This window comes from Macaca nemestrina, chromosome X (assembly GCF_043159975.1).
Source record: "Macaca nemestrina isolate mMacNem1 chromosome X, mMacNem.hap1, whole genome shotgun sequence".
In the NCBI taxonomy this organism is placed as follows: domain Eukaryota; kingdom Metazoa; phylum Chordata; class Mammalia; order Primates; family Cercopithecidae; genus Macaca; species Macaca nemestrina.
Genome location: NC_092145.1, coordinates 25,413,291 through 25,440,225, shown reverse-complemented (window position 1 = coordinate 25,440,225; position 26,935 = coordinate 25,413,291). Strand labels below are relative to the sequence as shown.

Below are 26,935 nucleotides of genomic sequence, written 5' to 3'. Positions count from 1 at the left end.
ACCATCCTGGCTAACAGGGTGAAACCCCGTCTCTACTAAAGATACCAAAAAAAAAAAAAATTAGCTGGGCATGGTGGCGGGCACCTGTAGTCCCAGCTGCTGGGGAGGCTGAGGCAGCAGAATGGCGTGAACCCGGGAGGCGGAGCTTGCAGTGAGCCGAGATCATGCCGTTGCACTCCAGCCTGGGTGACAGAGAAAGACTCCGTCTCAAAAACACAAACAAGGAAACAAACAAAACACAAAGTGGTATTTTTAAAAAGGTAGGACCAAATTAAAGATCACGAATTCAGAGCTGACTGAATTGAGCATGGTATGGTAGTCTAGAACCGAGATAGGGATACATCAAAAAGGATAAAAGATGCAAAGATAGCAAGACTAAGCATGACTGAAGATACAAAGGAATTTAGGACAGAAACAAAGCAGCATTCAAAACAGAAGACCTTAAGGGTGTGGTTGGCTACAAAATTGAATTGATACTACTGGACTAGAAAAAAGGAGTCAAGACCCTGAAAGTCATGGGGTAATGAGAATTCAAAGTAAGTATTGTCTACAATGAGGTAAGATGGGATGGTGTTAAGAAAGGGGATACAACAAAGCAGAAAGGGATGTAAAGTGCTAGCACTAAAGAAGTAAAGGTATCATAAGGTCAGGTTGATCACCAAAGGGAAAAAAACCCCTGCAAGCCAGGTGCTGAAGCCATCAAAATGTGGGTGAATCCTTCAGAGTGGTAGCTGATTATGAGCAGAAAATAATATAGAGGTCTTTTGATAATCTGCAAGAAAACCACTTTCATTGGTTATACCTATTTCTTTTTTTTTTCTTTTTTAAAAATAGAGATGAGGTCTTGCTATGTTGCCCAGGCTGGTCTTGAACTCCTAGGCTCAAGCAATCCCCTCTCCTTGGCCTCTGAAAGTGCTGGGATTATAGGCATGAGCCATTGTGCCTGGCTAGTTATATCTTATTTCTAACTGAAAATAAATGGAACTATCTTTTTTTTTTTTTTTTTTTTTGAGACGGAGTCTCGCTCTGCCGCCCAGGCTGGAGTGCAGTGGCCGGATCTCAGCTCACTGCAAGCTCCACCTCCCGGGTTCACACCATTCTCCTGCCTCAGCCTCCCGAGTAGCTGGGACTACAGGCGCCCACCACCTCGCCCAGCTAGTTTTTTTTGTATTTTTTAGTAGAGACGGGGTTTCACCGTGTTAGCCAGGATGGTCTCGATCTCCTGACCTCGTGATTCGCCCGTCTCGGCCTCCCAAAGTGCTGGGATTACAGGCTTGAGCCACCGCGCCCGGCCAGGAACTATCTTAATTGGAATAATCAACTTATATTTATATGTGGACACTTTTTGGTAATTTAAAATAAAATCCATTCTGAAAGAATAAGGCAAGCCCCTACGAATGAGGTTCAAATGAAAGTAAGGGGGGCTCTGAAGTTTTTCCCTTGTGTAGAGTACATCATAGGTGCTCAAATTAAGTTGAATCAATGCATGAAAAGGAATTCCAATGGTAGCATCATGACTGGAATATTCCTACAGTCGCTTATGTTTCATTGAATGAATGCAAAGATGGATGATCAGAAAGACAAATGGACAGACAGATGTGGGAGACAGAGACAGGATAATGTTCTTAGCATCATTAAAAAGCCTGGAGTCTCTCAAAGTGATCGCTTTGAAGAGGATAAGACTCAAGAGATTACATATACAGGGGTCCCTGTATCCATGGTGGATTGCTTCTAGGACCTCCTCTCCAGGCATCCAAATCTGCAGAGACTCAAGTCTCTGATATAAAATGGCATAGTACTTGTATATAAACTATACATATCCTGCTGTGCACTTTAAATCATCTCTAGATTATTTGTAAACCTATGATACCTAATACAATGTAACTGCTATTACATAGTTTTATACTGTATTGTTTAGAGAATGACGACGGGAAAAAGGTTTGTTCATGTTCAGTAGAGACGTAATTTTTTAAAACGCTTTTGATTTACAGTTGGTTGAATCCACAGATGTGGACTGCAAGAGCTGATCATATTTATTTGATAAATATATTGAAAAAACCACTTTCTGAAAGACATAAAAGAAAAAAAAAGTCCCATAGAAAAACAAATTTCCCTAACAAACTCATTTTAGTTTCATTAGTCTAATTGTTCTTAAGAGTTTTTGTCGCAGTAATTTTATGAGTTACTATGCTGGAAAATAGTACAAGGAACATCTTAGAAGTTCCTATTGCTAGACCCTTTTAGTTCCTTGATGAGACAAACTTGCTTCCAATAGGATAACTCTGTTTTCAAAAAACAAATGACCCAAATGGCAATTTTGATTGGCAGTTTACATGTTTCTTACCTCATCATATGATTTACAAAGGCTTTGTTACAGTTAGTATTGTACTTGCAAAAACTGCAGTGGATGTATATAGAAAAGTGGCTTGCAAAATCTTTTATTTTGGAATGACATTCAATGCACTTGTGAATTCCCCGACGACACCTTATGGAGATGGAAAAAAAATGATAAAAATAGATTATAAAACAAAAATAATAGGGGAAAATCTTATTAACATTTTACTAACTGAACCCAAAATGTTTCAATTGATTTTTTTTTTTTTTTTTTTTTTTGAGACAGAGTCTCGCTCTGTCTCCCAGGCTGGAGTGCAGTGGCCAGATCTCAGCTCACTGCAAGCTCCGCCTCCCAGGTTTATGCCATTCTCCTGCCTCAGCCTCCCGAGTAGCTGGGACTACAGGTGCCCGCCACCTCGCCCGGCTAGTTTTTTGTATTTTTTAGTAGAGACGGGGTTTCACTGTGTTAGCCAGGATGGTCTCGATCTCCTGACCTTGTGATCCGCCCGTCTCGGCCTCCCAAAGTGCTAGGATTACAGGCTTGAGCCACTGCGCCCGGCCCTAAATTGATCTTTAAGTAGACTCGTAATTTGAAAATTTGCTTTGAAACAAGCTAGAATAAGTGCAAAAAATTTAACACCAGTTAACATTTCCCTGGAATAAAAGGGATCAAATAAACCAATTAATCTATCATAAGATAAAAGCATAAAATAAAAGATTAGTGTAAAAGATGAAAATTAGAGAATAAACACAATGACTCAAGTTCTGCTCAGTAGTTGTAAAAAGTAACTTTTTCTCATTTGCTTGGTCTTTATGCCAGATAAGTGATTATCATGTAAATGTGTAAGAGGGTTCTGTGATATGGTAAATTTCATACTTAAGATTAAATTTGTATTGTATATCAGAAATAAAAGATATTACCTTAAGTTCTTCAAAGCAAGGCTCATTTTATTTTTTCTGTTGCGTGGTCGCTTTTGCTTGTAAGAGGGTTTTGCTTTGGACTTAGCTATACGTCCTCTTGGCTTACTTGTATGAGCTTTACTTGCAGTGGATGTAGGTGCATGAGGCTTTCTTGTCTTAGATCTACCGGCATTAGATTTTCTAGGATTTTTAGCAGTTGTATTTTGAGATGTCGGAGGTGTGACCTGAAGAAAAGAAGTGCCTGGAGTACAACCGGAAGGTGCAGTTGGTAATTTTGATTGGAGAGGTCCAAGTGAAGCTCGAATAGTAACCTATAAAAACAAAGCCAATATGTATTTTTAGAAAGTAACCATCACATTAGTATTAAAAATATCATTGTAAGCCCTCACATTTACAGTAAATTGGTTTTTGACAAGGGTCCCAAAACATTTCCAATGGGGCAAAAAATAGTCTTGATGAATGCTGCTAGAAAAACTGATATCCATGTGCAAAAGAAAGAATTTGAATCCCTACCTCATATTATATACAAAAATTATCTCAAAATGTATTAAAGACCAAATTTTAAAAGGTAAAACTACAAAACTCTTAGAAGAAAATACAGTAGTAAATCTTTGTGAGCATGAGTTAGGCAATGGTTTCTTATATAATGACACCAAAAGCACAAGCAATCAAAGAGAAAATAGATGAATAGGCATTTCTTCAAAGAAGATATACAAACAGTCAACAACCACACGAAGAGATAGATGGTGCACATCATTAGTCATCAGGGAAATGCAAATCAATTCCCAAATGAGATGTTCCTTCACACCAACCAGAATGGCTGTAATAAACAGACAATAACAAAATAACAAGTATTGGCTAAGACATAGAAAAATGAGAACCCTCATACACTGCTGGTGGGAATGCACAACAGTGTAGTTATAACGAAAAACAGTTTGGCAGACCAGGTGTGGTGGCTTAGGCCTGTAATCCCTGAACTTTGGGAGGCCAAGGTGGGCGGATCACTTGAGGTCAGGAGTTTGAGACCAGCCTGGCCAACATGGTGAAACTCCATTTCTTTTAAAAATACAAAAAATTAGCCAGGCACGGTGGCAGGTACCTGTAATCCCAGCTACTCAGGAGGCTGAGGCAGGAAAATCACTTGAACCCAGGAGGTGGAGGTTGCAGTGTGCCAAGATCGCACCACTGCACTCCAGCCTGGGCAACAGAGCGAGACCCCATCTCAAACAAAACAAAACAAAACAAAAAACAAAACAACAAAAAAAGAGAAACAGTTTGGCAGTTTCTCAAAATATTAAAGGTAAGAGTTACCATTTGACTCCACCATTGTATTCAGAGGTATATACCCAAGAGAAATGAAAACATATGTTCACACAAAAACTTGTACCATGAATTTTCACAGCAGCATTACAGCCGAAAAGAGGAAACTTTTTCTGTTGCACTCTCGTTTTTGCTTGTAAGAGGATTTTGCTTTGGACTTAGCTATACGTCCCCTTGGCTTACTTGTATTAGCTTTACTTGCAGTGGATGTAAAAATTCCAATAGGATAACTGTGTTTTCAAAAAACAAATGACCCAAATGGCAATTTTGATTGGCAGTTTACATGTTTCTTACCTCATCATATGATTTACAAAGGCTTTGTTACAGTTAGTATTGTACTTGCAAAAACTGCAGTGGATGTATATAGAAAAGAGAATTATGCCCACCAATAGATGAAAAGATAAATAAAAGGTAGAATATCTATGCAGTACAGTATTACCTACTGCATATTGAAAGAATGCAAAGATGGGTGATCAGAAAGACAAATGGATATGCCCACCAATAGATGAAAGCATAAATAAAAGGTAGAATTTCTATGCAGTGCAGTATTACTCAGCCACAAAAAAGAATGAAGTACTGGAACATGGTACAGTATCAATGAAGCTGCAAAACACTATGCTAAGCGAAATAAACCAGTCCCTAAAGATGACATATTGTATGATTCAACACCAAACGTCCAGAATGGGAAAATCCATAGAGACTAAAAGCTGACTAAAGTTTGCACAGGGCTAGTGGAGGGGAAATAGTGAATGCTAAAGGGTATGGGGTTTCTTTTGAGGGTGATAAAAATGTTTAAAAATTTATTGTAGTGATGTTTGCCCAAATCTGAATATGCTAAAAACCACTGAACTGTGTACACTGTAAATGGGTAAATTGTGTGATATATGAATTATATCTCAATAACACTGTTACCAAAAAATCACTACAATACAAAAAGTTAAAATCATTATTTTGAAAGTGGCAAGTATAAAACTGCAATCAGATAAGCCTTCCACTTATTCTAAATGGTGGAAGCCTTCCACTTATTCTAAATTTATCTTGATATTTACTTACTGTTGTAATATTAGTTTTATATTGATAACAATTGTATGTTAACAGATATTAACGAATAATTAGGAGTTAGTACAAATTAGATGAATATCGAAAGAGCACATTCCATAGCTATTTTACGCTTTGACAGAATTAAAAGGGGCCGGGTGTGGTGGGTCACACCTGCAATCCCAGCACTTTGGGAGGCCAAGGTGGGTGGACTGCCTGAGCTCAGGAGTTTGAGACCAGCCTGGGCAATTCATCTCTACAAAAATGCAACAAAATTAGTTGGGCATGGTGACATCCACCTGTGGCCTGTGGTCCCAGCTTGCACCTAGGAGGCAGAGGTTGCAGTGAGCTGAGATGGCACCACTACACTCCAACCTGGGTGACAGAGAGACCCCGTCTCAAAAAAAAAAAAAAAAAAAAAAAAAAAAAAACCCTAACTAAAAGGCTTTCACAAATAGAGAGGTCAAAATGTAATACAGAGGCCTGAATTACCCTCTGGTAACTATAAAACAGATTTTCAGTAAATGTGACCTCTTCCTGGTGGATCAGGGGGCACGATTTCTGCTTCCAAGGCTATGGTGGAGCTTACATCAATTCATCATACAGCATGGTAGTTATAATAATGCTCAGAATTTCCTTAATGGTAACATATAAAATTTATCATTTACTATTTGGGAAAAGAAAATGTTTGTATCTACTGGTTAATAATAGAAAACAGTCACCCACTAACATTCTCTTTAATCATTTGACTACATTCCCCCCATGTACTTGAAGAACAGCTTCTGTGAAGTCCTATGAAATATATGAAGTATCATAGAAAAGCACTGAAGCAGAACTTGTTAGCTTGCAAACTGAAAATAAATTTTTTGAAAGCACTGGAGAAGTCAAAAAATCCAAGTTTAAGAATCTTAGTACTACCTCGTCCTAGCTACATGACCTTGAGTAAGGAATTTAGCCTCTCTGAACCTCTTCATCTCTAATACGGGGATAATACTTGCCTTGTCTATCTCACTGGATCACCACAAAGGTTAAATAATAAAATGTATGGAAAGGCACACTGAACACTTAATTCTAAAGTGTTATAAGACATATAGTATCATTATTACCAATATTACCATTACTACTGGTATCTTATTAATAAGGGAAGATGTGAGAGAGGACTGTTCTGCCTACATTAACATTCTGCATGTCTAATATCAACATGGAACAAATGGATTGCACAGAAGATGCCAGATGGTATATCTTACACTAGATATTCAGATAATTGTTTTATATTATTTTTGTTAATTTAAATGGCAGACATACTCGCATTCAAAAGTATGTACTCCAAATGAAATACAAATATGTGGGGATTATCAGAGGGCCAGGTGTGGTGGCTCATGCCTGTAACCCCGCACTTTGGGAGACCGAGGCGGGCAGATCACTTGAAGCCAGGAGTTTGAGACCAGCCTGGCCATGTTGGTGAAACCCGGTCTCTATTAAAAATACAAACAATTAGCTGGACATCACGCTGCACGCCTGTAATCCCAACTACCTGGGAGGCGGAGGCACGAGAATCACTTGAACCCAGAAGGCAGAGGCTGCAGTGAGCTGAGATCGCGCCACTGCACTCCAGCCTGAGGCATAGAGTGACTGTCTCAAAAAAAAAAAAAAAAAAAAAAAAAAAGAAAACATGTATATAAGGCAAACAAGGAGAAAGAAATTTGTAGTCTGATGTGTGCTTGCTCATGAAAAACAGCAATGCTATGCTATTCAGGAGCAACACTTGCTTCTCTGAGAGATTAGTAATACCAACTTCAACAAACCTATGGCATTCAAGGCACTACGACAGATGCTGGGGACACAAAGATAAATATAATTCCTGATCTTAAGTATCTTATAGTCTAGCAACTGAAAGACATACACATTGACAACTGGAATAGCTCAAAAACAGCCTACAGAACATCGAAACAACCTGTCGACTTAGTCTACAATCTAGTTGCACTAGAAATACCCCTCCAACAAACCACGTCAATCAACTAATAAAACAATGGTTAGAAGTTTTTCTTTACAAGCATAAGAAGGATAAAACCTAAAATTAAAGTCTTAATAACAATCAGACGTCAATTTTAATACTATATTCAATAGATAAAACCAGGCAGTAGTTTGTTTCTATTATCATACAAAATATTAAAAATACAGCATATTTAAAACTCACTTTTGGGGTGCATGTGATATTTTGATACAAGCATACAATACGTAATGATCATATCAGGGTAACTGGGGTATCCATCACCTCAAGCATTTATCATTTATTTGTATTAGGAACATTCCAATTCCACTCTTCTAGTTATTTTGAAATATACAATAAATTATTGTTGATTACTGTTGCCCAGTGAGCTTCCTAACACTAGATCTTATTCCTTCTATCCATAATAATAAAAAATAAAAAAAAATTAATAGAATGTGCAAAAAACCACCAAAAAACCCCTCACAAACTCACTTTTGTTCCAGGAGGCAATCCTTCTAGTTCTTTAGGCTTTATAAATGTACGATGCTGTGCCTTATGTTCAGCTTTCTCCTTGCTGGTCAAAAATTGTAGTCTGCATTTTGGGCAACGATGAACCCCTTTTTTCTGTTTACAGAAAAGATTAGATATAATAACTTCCACCACCACAAATCCTAGGACCTGAAATTGCTCTTAATTCTAAAATCTAAATAAATTTACAACCAGAATTTTATCATCTCCCACCACAGACAATTCAAAATGATCTATTATTTAAAAGTTCTCCTTGTGTTAGTATTTGAGTTTCAAAAGCATTAGTTACCATATAAGGATCAAACATAAAAAGTATATAATTAGATTTTAATTGGAAAAGTTCTATACTGATTGTAGTGGCATAAATAAGAATGGATTCCAATCTATTGTTTGAGAAACCCTTGACTAAATTCCTCCTCAAACCCTAGTCCCATTATTATTTTACCAATGGGAAATAGGACCCAAGAGAAATTTGTCACTTGCCCATAGCTGGTTAGTGTTCTTTCTACTATACATTATCAATTGCAATCTTTATGTATCTGTTCTCATTAATTAAAATATATTTTATATTATTATAAATTTAGAACAACATACAAATACAAAAGAATGCTTTCTTTAAAGATGTATCTCCACCAGCTCATCATTATTTGCATATAAAACACAAACAATCTTTTAGGAAAACCAAATGAGGTAACATGTATGAAAGTACCTAGTAGAGTTACTGGTGCACAAAAGGCATTTGCTAAATAAAAGCTCTTTACAAAGTTCAAGGCAATATATAAAGATAAGGTGTTTGCATTACTATTTTAGTTTGACCTTCAGACTATTTTAGAAGTGTGGTGTACTGGATCATACCATAGGTACAGTAAACACAAACAGATTTACCTGTAGGTGCTCAAGAGAGAAGGGGAAAGAAGAAAAACTCAGCTAAGTAACAGACAGTAAATTAAGATGATGGATAGAATGTTTCTCTAGAGTATAGTTCCCACAGATTTTTTCTCTACCTATACCTCATCACCTCATCCAGTTTCATGGCTTTAAATAGCATCCACCCACTGCCTACTTGACATCTCCTGATGTCTAATAGGTATTTCAAATCAACATGGACAAAAAAGTTGAACTCTAGATTCCCTCTCATTCATCCTGAGTGGGGAAGGGCACAAAATCTGTACCTTCCCTACTCTTCCCAATATCTCAGTATATGGGAACTAAATTCTTGCAGCTGCTCAGGACAAAAATACTTGGTCACTCTCAACTCTTCTCTTTCTCTTACATCCCACATTCAACAAATTAATAAAACCTGTCAGTGATACCTTAAAAAAATTTATAATTTTTCAATTTCTCATCACCTCCAATCACTGTTACCATACTTCTCTGAGCCACTTACGAGGACTCTTGCAATAGCCTCCTATCTTCTCCCTATTTCTATCCTTTCTCCTTCTACAGTCTATTCTTCCCATAGCTGTCAGAGTGATCTTAAAATGTTACAGATCTTTCACATGGTTAAACCCTCCAATGGCTTTCCATAACACTCCAGAATCCTGACTCTGGCTTACAAGTCCTTAAATGATCTGGTTTACATTCTATTGCTACAACCTCATCTACTACGTTTCCTCTCACTTGTTTACCGTGCTCCAGCCACACTGGCCTCTTGTTCTTCCTTGAATATCCTAGGTATATGTTCACCTCACTGTCTACCTACTACTGTTCCCTCTACCTGGAACATTCTCTCCCAGATGAGTAAGCCACATGATTTACTCTCTTATTCCCTTTGGAGAAGCCCTCTTTAACCACACCATTTAAAAAACAGAAACCACTCCTTCATCTGAGCCCTGGCATTCCCTCTATCTATATTTTCTTCCCATGGTACTTACCATCAGCTGGCACACATATACATTCAGACATCACATACACACACAAATCCTTCTCTACCATGATGCAAATTTTAGCAAGCACAAACCTTGCTTTGCTTACTTCTGTATCCCCAGTACCTAAAACAGTCCTTGACATTTATTAGGCACTCAAATATTTGTTAAATAAAGAAATAAAGTGAGGCAAGAGACTGACAGAGTACAAATGAGCAGCAGTCACAATTTAACTAGTTCAAAGTGTCTGCCATTTCATTCAATGAGTATTTATTTGTCCAGAGCCCCAAGATGGGAGACATTAATCTACTATTCCCTTAGTTGGACTCAAGTCCTGCATATCTCTCTTATGTATGTATGCTTGCATTGTGCGAATGATCGCGGATGATTATACTTTTTTTTTTGTTTTTTGAGATACAGTTTTGCTTTTGTTGCCCAGGCTGGAGAGAAATGGCGTGACCTTGACTCACTGCAACCTCCGCCTCCTGGGTTCAAGTAGTTCTCCTGCCTCAGCCTCCCAAGTAGCTGGGATTACAGGCGCCTGCCACCACACCCCGCTAATTTTGTATTTTTAGTAGAGATGGGGCCAGGCTGGTCTCGAACTCCTGACCTCAAGTGATCCACTCCCCTCGGCCTCCCAAAGTGCTGGGATTACAGGTGTGAGTCACCATGCCCAACTAATACATTTTTAAAATAAAATGTTTAACAAAAGAAACAGTAACTTGTTCCAAGGGTAGAGAAAAAGTTAAGTGTTGAACTTCTTTACATGCATACTATATGGTTTTGGGTGATACGAGAGTTTTTTTTTTGAGACGGAGTCTCGTTCTGTCTCCCAGGCTGGAGTGCAGTGGCATCATCTTGGCTCAATGCAACCTCTGCCTCCGGGGTTCAAGCGATTCTCCCCCCTTCAGCCTCCCAAGTAGCTGGGATTACAGGCATGCACCACCACACCCAGCTAATTTTTGGTAGAGACAGGGTTTCACCATGTTGGCCAGGCTAGTCTCAAACTCCTGGCCTCAGGTGATCCACCTGCCTCGGCCTCTCAAAATGCTGGGATTACAGGCATGAGCCACTGCGCCTGGCCAATTGGAGGGATTTTCAAGGGTAACTATCTGTAATTTCTGCCTTTAGACCTAATGTCAATGTGGAATATGAGTTTGCAGTGGAAGCTTGGGCTAGAAATCAATTTTTGGCTCCACCACTTATTAGGGAATGTGACACTGGGCAAATTACTTTCTATAAAGCTTTGTTTCCTCAACTATAAAATGGAAACAATCATATACCTGCCTCATAGGGTGGCTGTGAAGATTAAACAAGATAATGCATGTAAAAGCACCAGTGGCTGTCAAATGATAAGTGATTAGTACATGTTAACTGCTTATTGTTATTATTAAAGAGCTAATGAGGATATGTAACACATCTGGAGTCTTTCAGCCTTTGTTAAAAAATGTATAAACTGCATTGCTAACTCCAAAATCACTCAAGACATAATAATATATTATTTTTAGGAAAAAGTTGCAATCCAAGTCTTCAAAAAGAATAAAATAAATTCAATAATTCTTATTATATAAAATTGCACTAATAATGCCATCTCAATTACAAGCTTATAATACTGGTCAGCTCAGGTTTTTGAGTCTTTTGTGAATAATTATGCAAACTGCAAATACCTTCAGAGAAGCCTGATGATCCTCATCAATAGAATCTTACCTCTTCACTGCTGACTGCCTACTCTTTAGGTACTCCAAACTTAACAAAAAAAATTGAGCACCTGAAATGGACTGAATGCTTGTGCCCCCCCTCCCCGCCCCCCAATTCATATGGTAAAATCCTAATTTCCAATGTAATGGTATTGGGAGGTGGAGCCTTTGGAAAGTATTTAGATTATGATGGTGGAGCTGTCATAATGGGATTAGCATCCTTATAAAAGGGACCCCAGAGAGCTCTCTCCACCCCTTCCCCCATGGGAAGAGACAGTGAGAATATGGCCATCTATGAACAAGGAAGCAGGTCGTCACCAGACACTGAACAGCTGGTGCCCTGATCTTGGACTTTACAGCCTCTAGAACAGAGAGAAATAAGTTCTTGTTGTTTAAGCTTCCCAGTCAGTGGTATAATAGCATGTTATAGCAGCTCAAACAGACTAAGATAGCACCTGTGGCACCTCAGTGGTCCCTAAGACTACTCCCAGATGTGATGATTCAGCAGAAGGATCGATAGGACTTAAGACACTGTTATACTCACGGCTATGTTTTAGTACAGTGTAAGGGTACAGAGCAGGATTAATAAAGGAAAATGATGCACTGGATAGCTTCTAGAGGATTACCAGGTGCCAACTTCTAAGAGTTCCATTCCAGTGGAGTCACACAGGACACACTTAATCCCTCAGCAATGAACTGCAGCAATACGCATATAATCCCTCAGCACTGAACTGCAGCAACACCTATAAAGTGTTGCTTGATGGGAAAGCTCTCTTGAGTCTAAGAGCTTAGGTTTTTCATGGGGGTAAGCCACCAAATTTTCAGACGACTCCCTCCACTGCAAGAAAAGCAAGTGGTCACCATAACCGTATTTTTTTGGTGTAAATTTTCTTGACAAACTGTTACAACATGGCTCAAGGTTCCAGGCATGTAAAACACTCTTATCAATTAAGAACATTTTAGGAGCTCAATTTCTAAGATTTAGCCAAGGGGCACTTATACAAGCAGGCACTTCTGAAATTGTGCAATATTTGAGCAACTCAGACCTGTTGGGTAACTCTTTCCAATACATACAGTAAGTTAAGGCATACAATTTAGGGTATGAAGAATGACTACAGATCAGATAAACCACTTATGAGACACAGCTCACAAAGTGGGTTCACTGTGTCTTTCTTACCTTTCTAAGCATGTTATCACTCTTTTCGAATCTACATGTATATCACTCTAGAGCTTAGTAAAGCATAGGCGAAAGAAGTATGTTAGAAGACCTATAATTAGACAGTCAGAGATACTGCTTTATGTTCCATTCTTCTTTTCAAAATTGAAGGCCAAAAAACGAAATACAGACCACCAAGAATAGTGTTTCCCAAACTCTATACCTCAAGAAATGTTAATAGGTACTGTGCAAATAAAGGGCTCAAAGGTTAAAAATGTTTGAGGACCATTACATACTATGTCCCTTGCTTAGAGATTTACAATATTAGCATATTGAAAGCTCTGAAAAGTCTTGTTTTTAAAAATAAAGAAAAAACACCCCTAATAATTTTGTAAATCCAGCCATTCACTAAATTTCTTTCACTAGGAACAAGTTAAGAGGGAAACACTTACTAAGATTTGAGTGAACACTGTTGGGGGAAACCCTAGAAAGATTTTGCCAAAGGTTTTTAAGGGTGAGATGGCCCACCGGGATAAAAAAAAAAAGACACTGATACCATCTAAGTCATAACACAGGTAATCTGAATGTATTTGGAAATTCTATTTTTATGACTTTTTTTCCAATTAACTACAAGTTGATTTCATGATCATCCAACGACTACAATCAAGGGCCACGTTAGCGCCAGTGCTGAATGAACTTGCCGAGACAATGCAATTAATACTAAGAAAATGTAATGAGCTGATCAGTGAGGAGGTAAAACTCGATTACATGACCAGATTTAGTAAATCCATTGACTTCTGATTTTTGGCAAAGGCACTATTGCTGTTTCAAACACTCAAGAATAGGCCCACTGTTTCATCAAAGTTTTCAGCCCACAGGATGCTCTAATTGGGGAAAAGAATCAGTAAGCATAAAATCAGAATTCAAGGGAAAGATGCAAGCATCAATACTGGTATCCCAGAAATTATATAGCAGAACTGGCAAAAGTCACAAAGGAAGTAAGTTACAACCCAAATATAGTTCTCTGGTGTAGTTCACATATCTGGTCATAAGTGTTCTTGCTGTTTCCTTTGTTAATGGCTGCTACAAAAGTTAATTCTGGGTCACTGATGACAACCACATGTCTCATAATAAAAAGTGGGCTAGAAAGTAGAAATAAGATTTCAAGACAAAGAGGAAAACACAAGGCTATGAGTCCTTAATCTTACGTTCCTCCATTCAAACTTATTTTTTCCTGCTCTTGATAAGCACCTCCAAAATCATTCCCAGTCCCACCACCCTTAGGTCCTGAAATATCTAACTTAAGAATTTCATGAATTTTCTGTTTTTTTCCTCCACTTTGGGGTTCCTATTTCTAGCTATCTTTCAGAACTTTGACTATTTGAGTCTCAGCGTCATCAGAAAGCAAGCAAGGAAAATAAGTGAAAGTTTCACAAGTTATTCAGCACAAATTATAAATTAATTGTGTCATTCGGAACAACTTTGCTTTCTGTTCAGAACAAATCTAACCAATGTTCTAAGTTATAGATAGATATAGATGTAGCTATAGATCTATACATATAGATCTGTATCTTTTCACTAAGACAACATGAACAAATAAGAACTGCTTAATCTCACCTGATGCTTCATGTAATGATTCATGTAGGGGGTTGCCATTTTACTAACTTTGAGGCAAAATGGACATAGCAAGTTCTTAGTGTTTTCATGGGCTGCTCTAAAATGAGCTTCTACATCAGAAAATGTTGATGATCTAAACTGGCAAACCTAGAAATATAAAGAAGGCTTAGTTTAACTTGAAATTTTATAACTTCTTGCAATTACATCAAAGTAGCAATAACGGGTCATCTGTTTGGAAGAACATGTACTACTAGTACAGCTCTGCCGCCTATACAACTAAGAATCATATTACTGCAAGTAATAAAGATAACATTTGAAAGATATCTTTCAAAGTTTAGGCATATATTTCAAAACACAGTAAGACTCTCTTCTTTTCAAATCTACCACCCCTATCTTGATGCGAATTTTCAAGCTCTGCCAAATCTTGTTCTAAAAAGTTTCCTGCTATATAAAACAGAGTACTCTCTTCTTCAGATTTTAAATAGCATCCATGCTATGCCAGTGTCAATTTATCTTTATCTCACTTCCTTGTTACTGGAAGCCACTTCAAATTCTGGAACACTGATCCCAAAGCATTTAAATCGGTTTTCTATAACTAAGAGATTTTCCTATTTCTCTAGCATATCTACAATCTTCCCTATATGATAACCCACATATTTGTCTTTCTCTAGTAGGGCATTTCCTCATCTAGTGCAGAGGTCAGCAAAGTACAACCCACAGGCAAAAGCTACTCCACCCCCTTATTTATAATGCATGAGTTAATCCCAAGGGGGTTTCCACTAATGAAGAGGGTCTTCAGTTTTAGCATAGTAACTAATTTTACTTAAATGGCTTTAAAAAAAATCAAAAGAACAATACTATTTCATGGCACATGAAAATTAAACAAACACTTAACTACACAATAAAATGTGTACCTGGCAAACATATGGCATTTCACCAGGTTTATGGGTGTCCTTCATATGTTGTAAAAGAATATGCTCTGTTTCAAATGATAATTCACAGATTTTGCAAATAGCTGAAAGTGGAAAAAAACACATTATACCATTTAAGGATGTCTATAAAAAAGATTCATTTTGTACATCCATAACAACAACAAGTAATAATAATAGTAGAAGTAATAGTGATGTGGTTCTAACAATTTTATAGCTGTTAACTCTGTAATGCTGTTCCAAGGATATATTAGCTTATTTAATTCTTGTAACATCACCGAGGAAGGTACTGTTATTTTTTATTCCTATTTTTCAGATGAGGAACCAGAAGCACAGAAAAATTAAGTAACTTGCTTGAGATCTCACAGTTGTAGTAAAAGGCAAAGTTGGAATCAACCAAATCTGTTCGCTTCTCAGACTCTAAATCTTAACTAACTTTGCAGTTACTTTTTGTCTAAAGTGTAAATCAAGACAATTGATTTCAAATTTGAAAACCATGGAATCTGGGTGTTCTAATTTAGTCCCCTACACACAATGCATGTTATGCCAAGGAAGTTTCCACTAATGAATTGTTTATAAGAAAGATTTCAATTTTTTTTTTTTTTTTTTTTGAGATGGAGTCTCACTCTTGTTGCCCAGGCTGGAGTGTAATGGTGCCATTTTGCCTCACTGCAACCTCCGCCTCCTGGGTTCAAGTGATTCTCCTGCCTCAGTCTCCCGAGTAGCTGGGATTACAGGCACGCGCCACCTCGCCAGGCTAATTTTGTATTTTTAGTACAGATGGGGTTTCTCCATGTTGGTCAGGCTGGTCTCTAACGCCTGACCTCAGGTGATCCACCCACCTTGGCCTCCCAGAGTGCTGGGATTACAGGCATGAGCCATTGCGCCCGACCGAGGGACTTCAATTTTAACAATTTTTTTTCTTCTACTTTTTTTTTTTTTTTTGTAGAGGCAGGGTCTTACTATGTTGCTCAGGCTGGAGTGCAGTGGCTATTCACAGGTGCAATTGATCACAGCAATCTAGAGTACTGAACTCAAGGGCTCAAGTGATCCTCCTGCCTCAGCCTCCTTAGTAGCTGGGAGTACAGGCATGCACCATCACACCTGGCTTTAGTAACACATTTAATCTAAGTTTATAAAAGTTATGATTTTTCTTTTCAATTTTGCCCTCAAATTACAAAGTCTACTTCTTATTTTTATTTTTCTGTCAGAATTTTTAAGGGTTCCTCACAGTTCGGATGATCAAAGTCAGTAATATTCAGGATTCCAAAGAAACTTTCACTTACTAGAAAACTCATGGGGAGTGTGTGTACTCTCAATGTGGCACTGCAGTTGGAAGGGTGTGGGATACTGCCGGTAACAGTGCTGGCAGGTGGTGTGGTTTTCCCAGCTTTCGTTGTTCTGCTTCTCAAGTTCCAAGTGATGTTTCATGTGGTTCATAAACCTATAAACAATTTGCCAATAAGAGCAAAAATTCAGACTTATAACCAAAGAAAAGTCTCTGAACCTAAATCTTAAAAATGTAATTCTATTACTCAAAATAACATCTCCGAGGCCTGAAAGCCCTCTAGAAAAGTGTGTACTTTAAATAATTTTCATTAAGTGGCTCAGTAAGGTTTTTTTATCTTTGTTTTTAAAATAATCCATTAATGTAGTCGTATGAAACATCACTAATTTGCTGTAACACTTTATCATTATTTTAGATTTAAAACTTTTTTTTTGCAAAGAAAAATAGCAGGCTTCTTTTCCATACGTAAAATACTATTTACATTTTAAAATAAAATACTGAAAGGACGGAAACCCTACCACCAAAAGCAGCTACAGGGAACAGACAAATCTTTGAAAGCTTTGAAGGTTTCAGCGCTTCAAAAGACAAACTGCTGGTATATTTTTATTTGTGTCTTGGTTTCTAAATGCATGCAATAGCAATTTTAATGCCTATAATTACAAGAACCTTTTGTTTTATCTAATTATACTGGCTTACTGTTAGCACAAACTATTCATTTTTCTTAGCAGGCTGTGCCCTTTGTAGCACCGTCTGTTTTTAAGTTTTACCGTCTGCTATTTTAGCTTCTCTAAAAGGCTTCTGAAGAGAAGGAACTATGATGTTCAATAGCAGAGAGTACAATATAAATGGACATACCGTTTTCAAAGGGCTTACTAAAACTTTTTGCTGAATTTCAAAGTAAGCATATTCAATGTAAACAATTTTAAGACTGGGTCAACTATTTACAATTATGAATCACTGAAGAAAACAATCTTGAAACAAAGTGATAATGTCATCAACCTAGATAGCAATTATTGTGAAGGTTTGGGTTTTTATCTTTTGTTACACCTCCAAAACACTTCTCTTTAGTTTTGGTAAATGTCTGAAATTTATTTTAAAATTGAAAAATTTGAGCTTTAAATAAGGTTAGTATGAAGGAGGTCATGCTGCATAGTGGTTCTTCTGGTGACATGAAGAAAAGTAAGATTCAAAGACAGCTAGAAAATATAAGTTTCTCATGAAACCTCCTAGTTCAATAATAAAAGCAGGGAAAAGAAATAATTTCCCCCTAAATTAAAATACATTTTATCTTTTCTTAAACTATCTGAAAACAATACAATTAGGTGGATCCTGGAGTCAAACTCTTAAAATACAAGAAGGAACAAAAATTTTCCAACATGATAATCTGCCTCTGTTCTTAGGAGAAAGTATTATAATTACTTACTGAGGATGGCACAGCAAAGTAAAGATACTATATTCTTATCTGTCATATTCCAACTTTCAAACAGAAATAAAAATAAATATTTACATACCTAATATTATTTTTAAGAACTTTTGAGCAACTGAAGCATTTAAAGGTTGTGTAAGTCTTTGGCTCTTTCTCAGTGACTCCTTCATGCCTTCCATAATAAAACTCATTGACTAACATGATCAACTTTCCCGTCTCTGAATCAGTCTTATTTTTGTCTTCAGCACATGGATGTTCTGATTTAACAATTACTCCCAAAAATTTAGTTATCATGTCTGGACAACAATGCTGAAAGAGGAAAAAAATATGAGCCTTGTCTATAGCTCTTTTAAAGATTAGATATCAAAAAATGATTGAGTTTACATCTAAGGCCAGATGATATAAAACTATGCTTGGCAATGTATCTAGAAAGATATTCACCAAAATTGTGGTTTCCATTTTTATATATTCTAAAAAAATTCAAACAATAAACACCTACTATCTTAATAAAGGAATAACTTCAAAAACAAATTGAAAACCTTAAGATCAGGGATGTTTATATATCTAATATTTTTTCTTTACAATTTTTCTTTTTAGATGTAAATATTTAATAATAATTTTTTTCTTGGCCCAAAACCACCCATTTCACATCTGTGTCAAGATACAGCTTACGTGCTTATACACTGTTGGTAGGAATGTAAATTAGTTCAGCCCCTGTGGAAACAGTTTGGAGATTTCTCAAATAACTAAAAATCAAACTACCATTTGACCCAGAAATCTCATTACTGGGTATATACCCACTGGAAAATAAATCGTTCTACCAAAAAGACACCTACACTTGTATGTTCATTGCAGCACTATTCACAATAGCAAAGACATGGAATCAACCTAGGTGCCCATCAACAGGGGATTGGATAAAGAAAATGTGGTACACATACACTATGGAATACCAGACAGCCATAAAAAAGAATGAAATAATGTCCTTTGCAGCAACATGGATGCAGCTGGAGGCCATTATCCTAAATGAATTAACACAGAAACAGAAAACTAAGTATCTTACGTTCTCACTTACAAGTGGGAGCTAAACACTGGGTACACATAGACATAAAGATGGAAACTACACTGAGGTCTCCAAAAATTGGGAGGGAGGGAAGAGGGCAGGGGAAGAGAAACTTCCTATTGCACACTATGTTCACTATTTGGGTGACAGGATCAGAAGTCCAAACCTCAGCATCATGCAATATACCCTTGTTAACAAACTTGCGCATGTATCCCCGAATCTACAATAATTAAAAAAAAAAAATAGCTCAGGTCGGGCATGGTGGCTCATGCCTATAATCCCAGCACTTTGGGAGGCTGAGACAGGCAGATCACGAGGTCAGGAGTTCGAGACCAGCCTGGCCATGGTGAAACTCCGTCTCTATTAAAAACACAAAAAAATTAGCCGGGCATGGTGGCGTGTGCCTGTAGTCCCAGCTACTCAGGAGGCTGAGGCAGAAGAATTGCTTGAACCCGGAAGGCAGAGGTTGCAGTGAGCTGAGGTCGTGCCACTGCACTCTAGTCTGGGTGACAGAGCGAAAGTCTGTCTCAAAAAAAAAAAAAGCTTAAAAGGTAGTTTTATATGCCATTATGTATAAACTTGATTATAAAATAACAGTAATATTTAAGTGAAGCCTGGTTGGAACCAGACTTTGAGCACAGCTAACCTGCTATTCTCCAGACTTAACATGCTAGAAAATGTGTGGAACACAAAGAAAGAAGCATCAGTTACATTTTGAATATCTCAACATATTCTATCTAGAATGCCTAAATATCTGAAGGGGAAATCTACCTCATGAATAAAATCAAGACATCATATAAACTGATCCTAATGTGGAATACTTTCATACAAAAGCCTTTTTTATCCAATGAGATAAAACTAATTTATTTATTGGGTATATTTTACAGTTGTAGAATTTCTCTAGAAGAATTCTCTAAGAATAACTGGAGAAAAAAATAGGAGAAACTGTATCTGAGAAAGCGTTAAAATCCAAAATATACGAGAAACTCCTACAACTCAATTTTTAAAAATGGACACAGGAATTGAATAGACAAAAGACGACACATGAGTAGCCAACACGCACGTATGTGCAAAAGTGCTTAACATCACTAATCATTAGGGAAATGCAAACCAAAACTACAATGAGCTATCCCCTCACACCTATTAGAACAGCTATATCAAAAAGATAAAAGATAAGTGTTGGTAAGAATGTGGAAAAACGGGAACCATTTTACACTGTTGATGGGAATTTTATTGGTGCAGTCACTATGGAAGACATGGGAGGTTTCTCAAAAAGTTAAAAATAGAACTACCATATGATCCAGTAATCCTACTTCTGTGTATACGCCCAAAGGAACTGAAATCGGAATCCCAATGAGACATCTGTACTCCCATGTTCATTGCAGGGTTATTCATAATAGCCAAGACATGAAAGCTATCTAAACGTCTATTAATATACAAATGGATAAAGAAGATGTGGTATATATACACACACACAGAAATGGAATATTATTCACCCGTAAAAACAGAAGGAAATCTTATTTGCACCAACATGTATGGATCTGGAAAACATGCTAAGGAAAATAAGCCAGTCACAGACAGACAAATATTACATGATTTCTGTTACATGAGGAATCTAAAATAGTCAAACTCATAGATGCAGAGAGTGGAATTGTGATTGCCAGGGGCTAGAGGGAGGGGAAAATGGGAAGGTATTAGTCAAACGGTACACAGGTTCAGTTATTCAAGATGAGTAAGTCCTAGAGATCTACTATATAGAATAGTGCATATAGTTAACAATACTGTATTACATACTTAAAAAATCTGGCTGGGTGCAGTGGCTCACGCCTGTAATCCCAGCACTTTGGGAGGCCAAGGCAGGCAGATCACCTGAGATTGGGAGTTCGAGACCAGCCCGACCAACATGGAGAAAGCCCATCTCTACTAAAAATACAAAATTAGCTGGGTGTGGTGGTACATGCCTGTAATCCCAGTTACTCAGGAAGCTGAGAAGGGAGAATTGCTTGAACCCAGGAGGAGGTGGAGGTTGCGGTGAGCTGAGATTGTGCCATTGCACTCTAACCTGGGCAACAAGAGCAAAACTCCGTCTCAAAAAAAAAAAAAAAAAAAAAAAAATCTGCTAAAAGCGTAGATTTTCTATTGTGTTCATATCACAAAAAGGTAATAGAGGGTAGGAGGAAACTTTTGAAGGTGATGGTTATGTTTATGACACAAATTGTAATGTTTTCATGGATGTATACTTAGCTCCAAACTCATCGAGTTGTATACATTAAATACAGATTTTTATAGGTCAATCATACCTCAATAAAGTGTTACAAAAATACAAGACTACATACTAACTAAATACTAAATAAAGTGTTAAATAAAGACAAGACTACATACTAAAACAAGGTAGAGTGGAAAACAAAAGAAAAAACTTCCCTAAAATCACAAAGTGAAAGACTTAAAAAAAAAAAAAAAAAAAAGGACAAAGAAGCATAACAGAACATTGTGACAAAACTAAGACCAATTAAACCTATCAGACCAGTTAAATTTCTCCTACCAATGAATATACATGGGTTTAGCTCCACTTCTAAAAGAAAAGTTTTCATATAGGATCACAAAAGAAAAAACAACTCTGGTGAAAGCAAGAAAGAAGAAAAACAAAGTGATTTGGGAGGGTTGAAAGTAAAAGGATAAGCAAAGAATAAAACAGGCAGGTGGAAACAATAAGAAAACAAGGGTTGTGAGCCTGATATCAAACAAAAAGCATTAAACAGACAAAAAGGACACTATAAAAATGCTAAAGGGTGCACTCACAATGAATCATAAAAGATGGATACATCTATGTCCTAAAGAACACCACCATGAAACAGAACTGGAAGACACCATGGGAAAATAGTGGTAATGTGAGACTTGGATTCCCCTTTTCCAAACACACTCAGGGAGGTGGAAACAGCAAAAGACTCAATACAGTCTTGCGTCAGAGTAAAGACGTTTGTATTTGGAATTTTAGAATTCTTTTTTTGTAAAATGCCAAATTTTAATAAAAATTTGCCAATCTTTGAAATAGTGAACAATTCCTTTTTCTAAGTTGCTTCTTCTTTGTTTTGCACTCTTCTCATTACTTCTTTCCCACATATAATCAACACTGACTTTTTTTCTTGCCTCCTTTGCCCCTTCCTGTCATTTACATCGGGCATGCAAAGAGAATACAGACCATCTTTATAAACACATAACAGAATACTGTAATATCTACTAAAATATTTTAAGTGGAGTGTTACCTTAATCCCATACTCCATTAGTACTGTGAAAATTACCTAAAACCTAATTTCAAGAGCTTCCTATATTAATAGAAAGCTAGAATTCATTTATAACTATATAAACCACATTATGGATTGAGTTAAAACTATCATTTCTTTTTTTTTTTTTTTGAGACGGAGTCTTGCTCTGTCGCCCAGGCTGGAGTGCAGTGGCCAGATCTCAGCTGACTGCAAGCTCTGCCTCCCGGGTTCACGCCATTCTCCTGCCTCAGCCTCCCAAGTAGCTGGGACTACAGGCGCCTGCCACCTCGCCCGGCTAGTTTTTTGTACTTTTTTTTTAGTAGAGACGGGGTTTCACCGTATTAACCAGGATGGTCTCGATCTCCTGACCTCGTGGATCCGCCTGTCTCGGCCTCCCAAAGTGCTGGGATTACAGGCTTGAGCCACCGCGCCCGGCCAAAACTATCATTTCATATGAAATGCTCCATCATTAGAAATTTATTTGAGTGTTGAAAATTAAAACGTAAGACTAAGGTTTTCACAGGGTAATGTGACATGCATATGTCACCATGGGCAAAAACAAGCTTTTCTTAGGGTAATGTGACATGCATATGTCACCATGGGCAAAAAATAAGCTAAACAAAAGGAGTTTTTACTTTACACAAAAGATTAAGCACCTAATAAAACACCTGCTTTACAGGAAGTTTGAAGAATGGCATAATTTAGTCAATAAAATATTCCAATTTGTACATTATTTTTATTTAAAATTAAAATGCAGGCCAGGTGCGGTGGCTCACACCTGTAATCCCAGCACTTTGGAAGGCTGAGGCCAGTGGATCCAATTGATGCCAGGAGTTCGAGACCAGTCTGGCTAACATAGCAAAACCCCGTCTCTACTAAAAATACAAAAATTAGCCAGGCACGGTGGCGCCACATGTAATCCCAGCTACTCGGGAGGCTGAGGCAGGAGAATCGCTTGAACCGGAGAGGCAAAGGTTGCAGGAAGCCAAGATTGTGCCACTGCACTCCAGCCTGGGCGACAGAGCAAGACTCTGTCTCAAACAAACAAACAAACAAACAAAAATAAAATACAATATGCATACACTGTAGTGCATATGAACTTAATTTAAAAATTTAAATTGATATATAATGTTTGTAAATTATCATGGGGTACATGTGATATTTTGTTAAGTGCACAGAATACGTAATGATCAAATCAGGATGTCTGAGGTATCCATCACCTCGAGTATTTACCATGTCTCTGCGTTGGCAGCATCTTAAGTACTCTCTCCTAGCAATTTTTCACTCTACTTTGCACCAAACATTAGAACTTATTCCTCCTATGTAACTGTATCTTTGTGCATAATAACCAACCTCTCTTCTTCTTCCCCTACTCCTCCACACATACCCTTCCCAGCCTCTGGCAACTATTGTTCTACTCTCTATACCTCTGGAAGATCAACTTTTTTAGCTCTCACATATGAGTGACAACATCCATTTGTCTTTCTATGCTTGGCTTATTTCACTTAACATAATGGCCTCCAGTTCTATCCATAACTTAATTTAAAAAATTTCATCATTGGAAAGGACTTTAAAATCTTATATAATCATTGTGAATATCAATTTTAACTTAAGTTATATGGAAATGCCAATGAGAAGGTTTCTTATCTAAATATCTGGATAAACCAGCATTTACTATATATTAATTTTTAATATTTTCAAGGATCTATAAACATTTTTAACAACTGAATTTTGAAAAAAGTTTTACCTTCATGTGGTATTTCAAAGGATCCAAAAGATTGAACTGAACATTGCACTTAGGACAAGCTCTTAGGTAATGTGCTCCAGCATCATATGGAGATGAGGTATTTGTACCTATAATAAATTAAGGACTTTTAAGACTCAGATTCATCTTTTTAAAACCTTAAATGACCACTAATAATGGTTTTAAAATTCATCACCATTTCTAAAATGTATGTATAAATAATATTTTTTTTTACATGCCAGATTTCATGTTTACCTTTTGATAGCATAACTTGGGAGGATGTCACTGGAGGAGAACCAATTAAAGGCAATGAAGTGGAGGGATTTATTTGAGGAACATTTTCACTGGTCTTTGGTTTTTTTGGAGTAACACTGTTTACTTTAGAAGTAGAAGGATGTTTTAATACATATGAAGTATTTTTCATACCTACAAAGATTTAAATAGTGAGAAAGATATTTGTAAATATTTCAGTATGGAATATTGCTTATGTAAAACTGCTACCAAAATGGCTTTACATTTAAAATTGAGCAAAAACAGTTTGAAACAAAATTAAAGGTAATATAATTTAATAAGCATATCATACAAATGACAATAATGATTAAAATTTATATAAGCAAGTAGAAATTGCACAGCTACTACTATGAACTACATATCTTTACTTCACGAAATAAACTTTATACACAAAACTTCTAAAAATGCTTTCAAATAAAGCAAACAAGTATCATGAAAAAAGTTATAACAAAAAATTCCAAGCTAAATAAATAAAAGTTACAGCACAGAGAATACTCTGAGCTGAAATTCTACACATCAACTTATATTTAGATGCTTAAATGCATTTGAGTTTGTAAAATATTTAAAAAATTTATTCTAAACGCTTAGAGAAACACTTTTAAATGTTTTTTAAAAAACTTAAGATGTGTAATGGAAAATTCAAATTGGTTCTTTTTCCACCTAACAACCTAACAGGTGGTTTAAATTATCTTGTTTACTCCCTATATACAAAGTAGAAACAACTAATCTTGAATGATAATACCTCACTCATTCATATGAAAAGGTTTAGAGTTAATATGATGACTTTCAAAGTATGTTCCCCTTAATCCAATGGGTCTATCTTAGAAAATATAATGGGTATGTCAGATAAAGAAACCCTTTTACGTTTTATTAATTTCTGCATAAATTTTGAGTAAGAATTTCATTGCTAAAGATAGTTCTGAGTTTGAGAGCCATCACCTTAAAGACCAAAGGATTATATAATTCAGGGCATTCCCAAGACAAGTGGGGCTATTTAGGCTATAACCAGACCCAACACAAGTGATTTTTGAAAATAATATACAATTGTACTTTGTGATAAGGTTTCTAAAACTGCACGTCATGTTTTAAAAGCTCACAACTACATTAATAGGAGAAGCACTAGAGTAGATACATGCAAGGAAAATAAGTATTACATTAGTGGGTTCCTCTGTTAAATCTATGTTTCATTCTTTGAGATAAAAATGATTTTTTCCATCCTCAAAGCACATAATTACTGCCAGCTATACTGAAGGCACCTAAGACTAATTTTTGTGTAACCACTAACATTTTTCTGAGATGCTTAGGTTACCTGAACAACCAACGAGTGCTAGTACTTTGGACTAGGCAACTGATTATACAACCAGCTGGATAATAAAATCAGACTGTTAAATATGCTTATTTTAAGTATGATAAATCTAAGTTAAATAAAATCAACCTGAGTTCAATAGTTTTAAATTCTGACTCTTTAGCTTATTTCTGTTGTGTTTGGCTTGCGGTGTTCCCTACCTCAACTCTTCTTATCTGTGTTAATAAAAATCCTATCCTCATTCTTCAAAATCAAGTTCAAATCCAACTTTCTCTAAGAACTTTCCATGATCATCTTAGGAGTCCATTAATCATGTTTCTGAACATATAGCACATATTATCATTCATGATTATTATTCTAACAACTTTATTGTCAAATCCTTTATAACTGATAATGCATTTTTCACTTTCCACTTATTTTTTGGGGGCCTTTAAAAAGCCCAGAGATTGCCAAGAATTAAAATTTAATACCCAAATGGCTCATTTCAGGTCTGGAGAATAAATGCTTTATGTGAGAAAAACGAAAGTATTTTAATAATGTGAGAAAACTGAGGTATACAGAGGTTAGATGACTTGATAAAGGCCACAGAAATCTTTAGAATAAAGGCTTAAACCTGTATCTTCCCAATTAACTATAACCCTATTTACCATTCAGGACAAAGTTCCACTCTCTGCTGTATTAATCTTAGAGAGACAGTAGGAGTCACTGTCTTTACCCTTTGGGAGCTTCAATAATTCAGATTTTTTCTATGAATAAAGATCATGTGCTTTGCAAAACCTGAGTTAAAACAACTATTTTATCTCCCTGTTTATTTTGGTTCTTGGCTATTTTACTAACTAGGTAAGTGACACCTAGATAGGTGAGTATCAAACCAAGTAATATCAAAATGGGAAAATATTTTTGGCATTCATATGACTACAATTTTTTTGTTTTGGTTTGGTAAAGGTTATATACTAATTTATGAGTAAATAATTACATATTCAAAAAAATTGTGTTCCTCTTTCCATTTAGTGAAACATATTAAACTAGCTATTATAGAGAACAATAATTGCTTTGATTATAGAGAATTTTTCAATGAGACAAAATTCCTTTATTGGCATACTAATTTATTTTAGGTTAATGAAGAACTTTGTTATGGTGGACATCAAAGAACTCTAACACT

At 36.6% G+C, this 26,935-nt stretch overlaps 1 protein-coding gene across 1 annotated transcript in view; it reads right to left on the bottom strand.

Annotated features, from left to right (window-relative positions):
- LOC105481470 (zinc finger protein 280C) overlaps window positions 1–26,935 on the bottom strand; it is a 67,315-nt gene that overhangs the window by 10,849 nt on the left and 29,531 nt on the right. The window contains exons 7-15 of the mRNA XM_071088985.1: window positions 24,432–24,602; window positions 24,180–24,286; window positions 18,195–18,418; window positions 16,682–16,839; window positions 15,381–15,481; window positions 14,467–14,613; window positions 8,096–8,227; window positions 3,256–3,566; window positions 2,345–2,485 (exon numbers count right to left, since the gene is read on the bottom strand). Of these exons, the coding sequence (XP_070945086.1) occupies window positions 2,345–2,485; window positions 3,256–3,566; window positions 8,096–8,227; window positions 14,467–14,613; window positions 15,381–15,481; window positions 16,682–16,839; window positions 18,195–18,418; window positions 24,180–24,286; window positions 24,432–24,602 (1,492 nt within the window). The remainder of the gene's footprint in view (window positions 1–2,344; window positions 2,486–3,255; window positions 3,567–8,095; window positions 8,228–14,466; window positions 14,614–15,380; window positions 15,482–16,681; window positions 16,840–18,194; window positions 18,419–24,179; window positions 24,287–24,431; window positions 24,603–26,935) is intronic.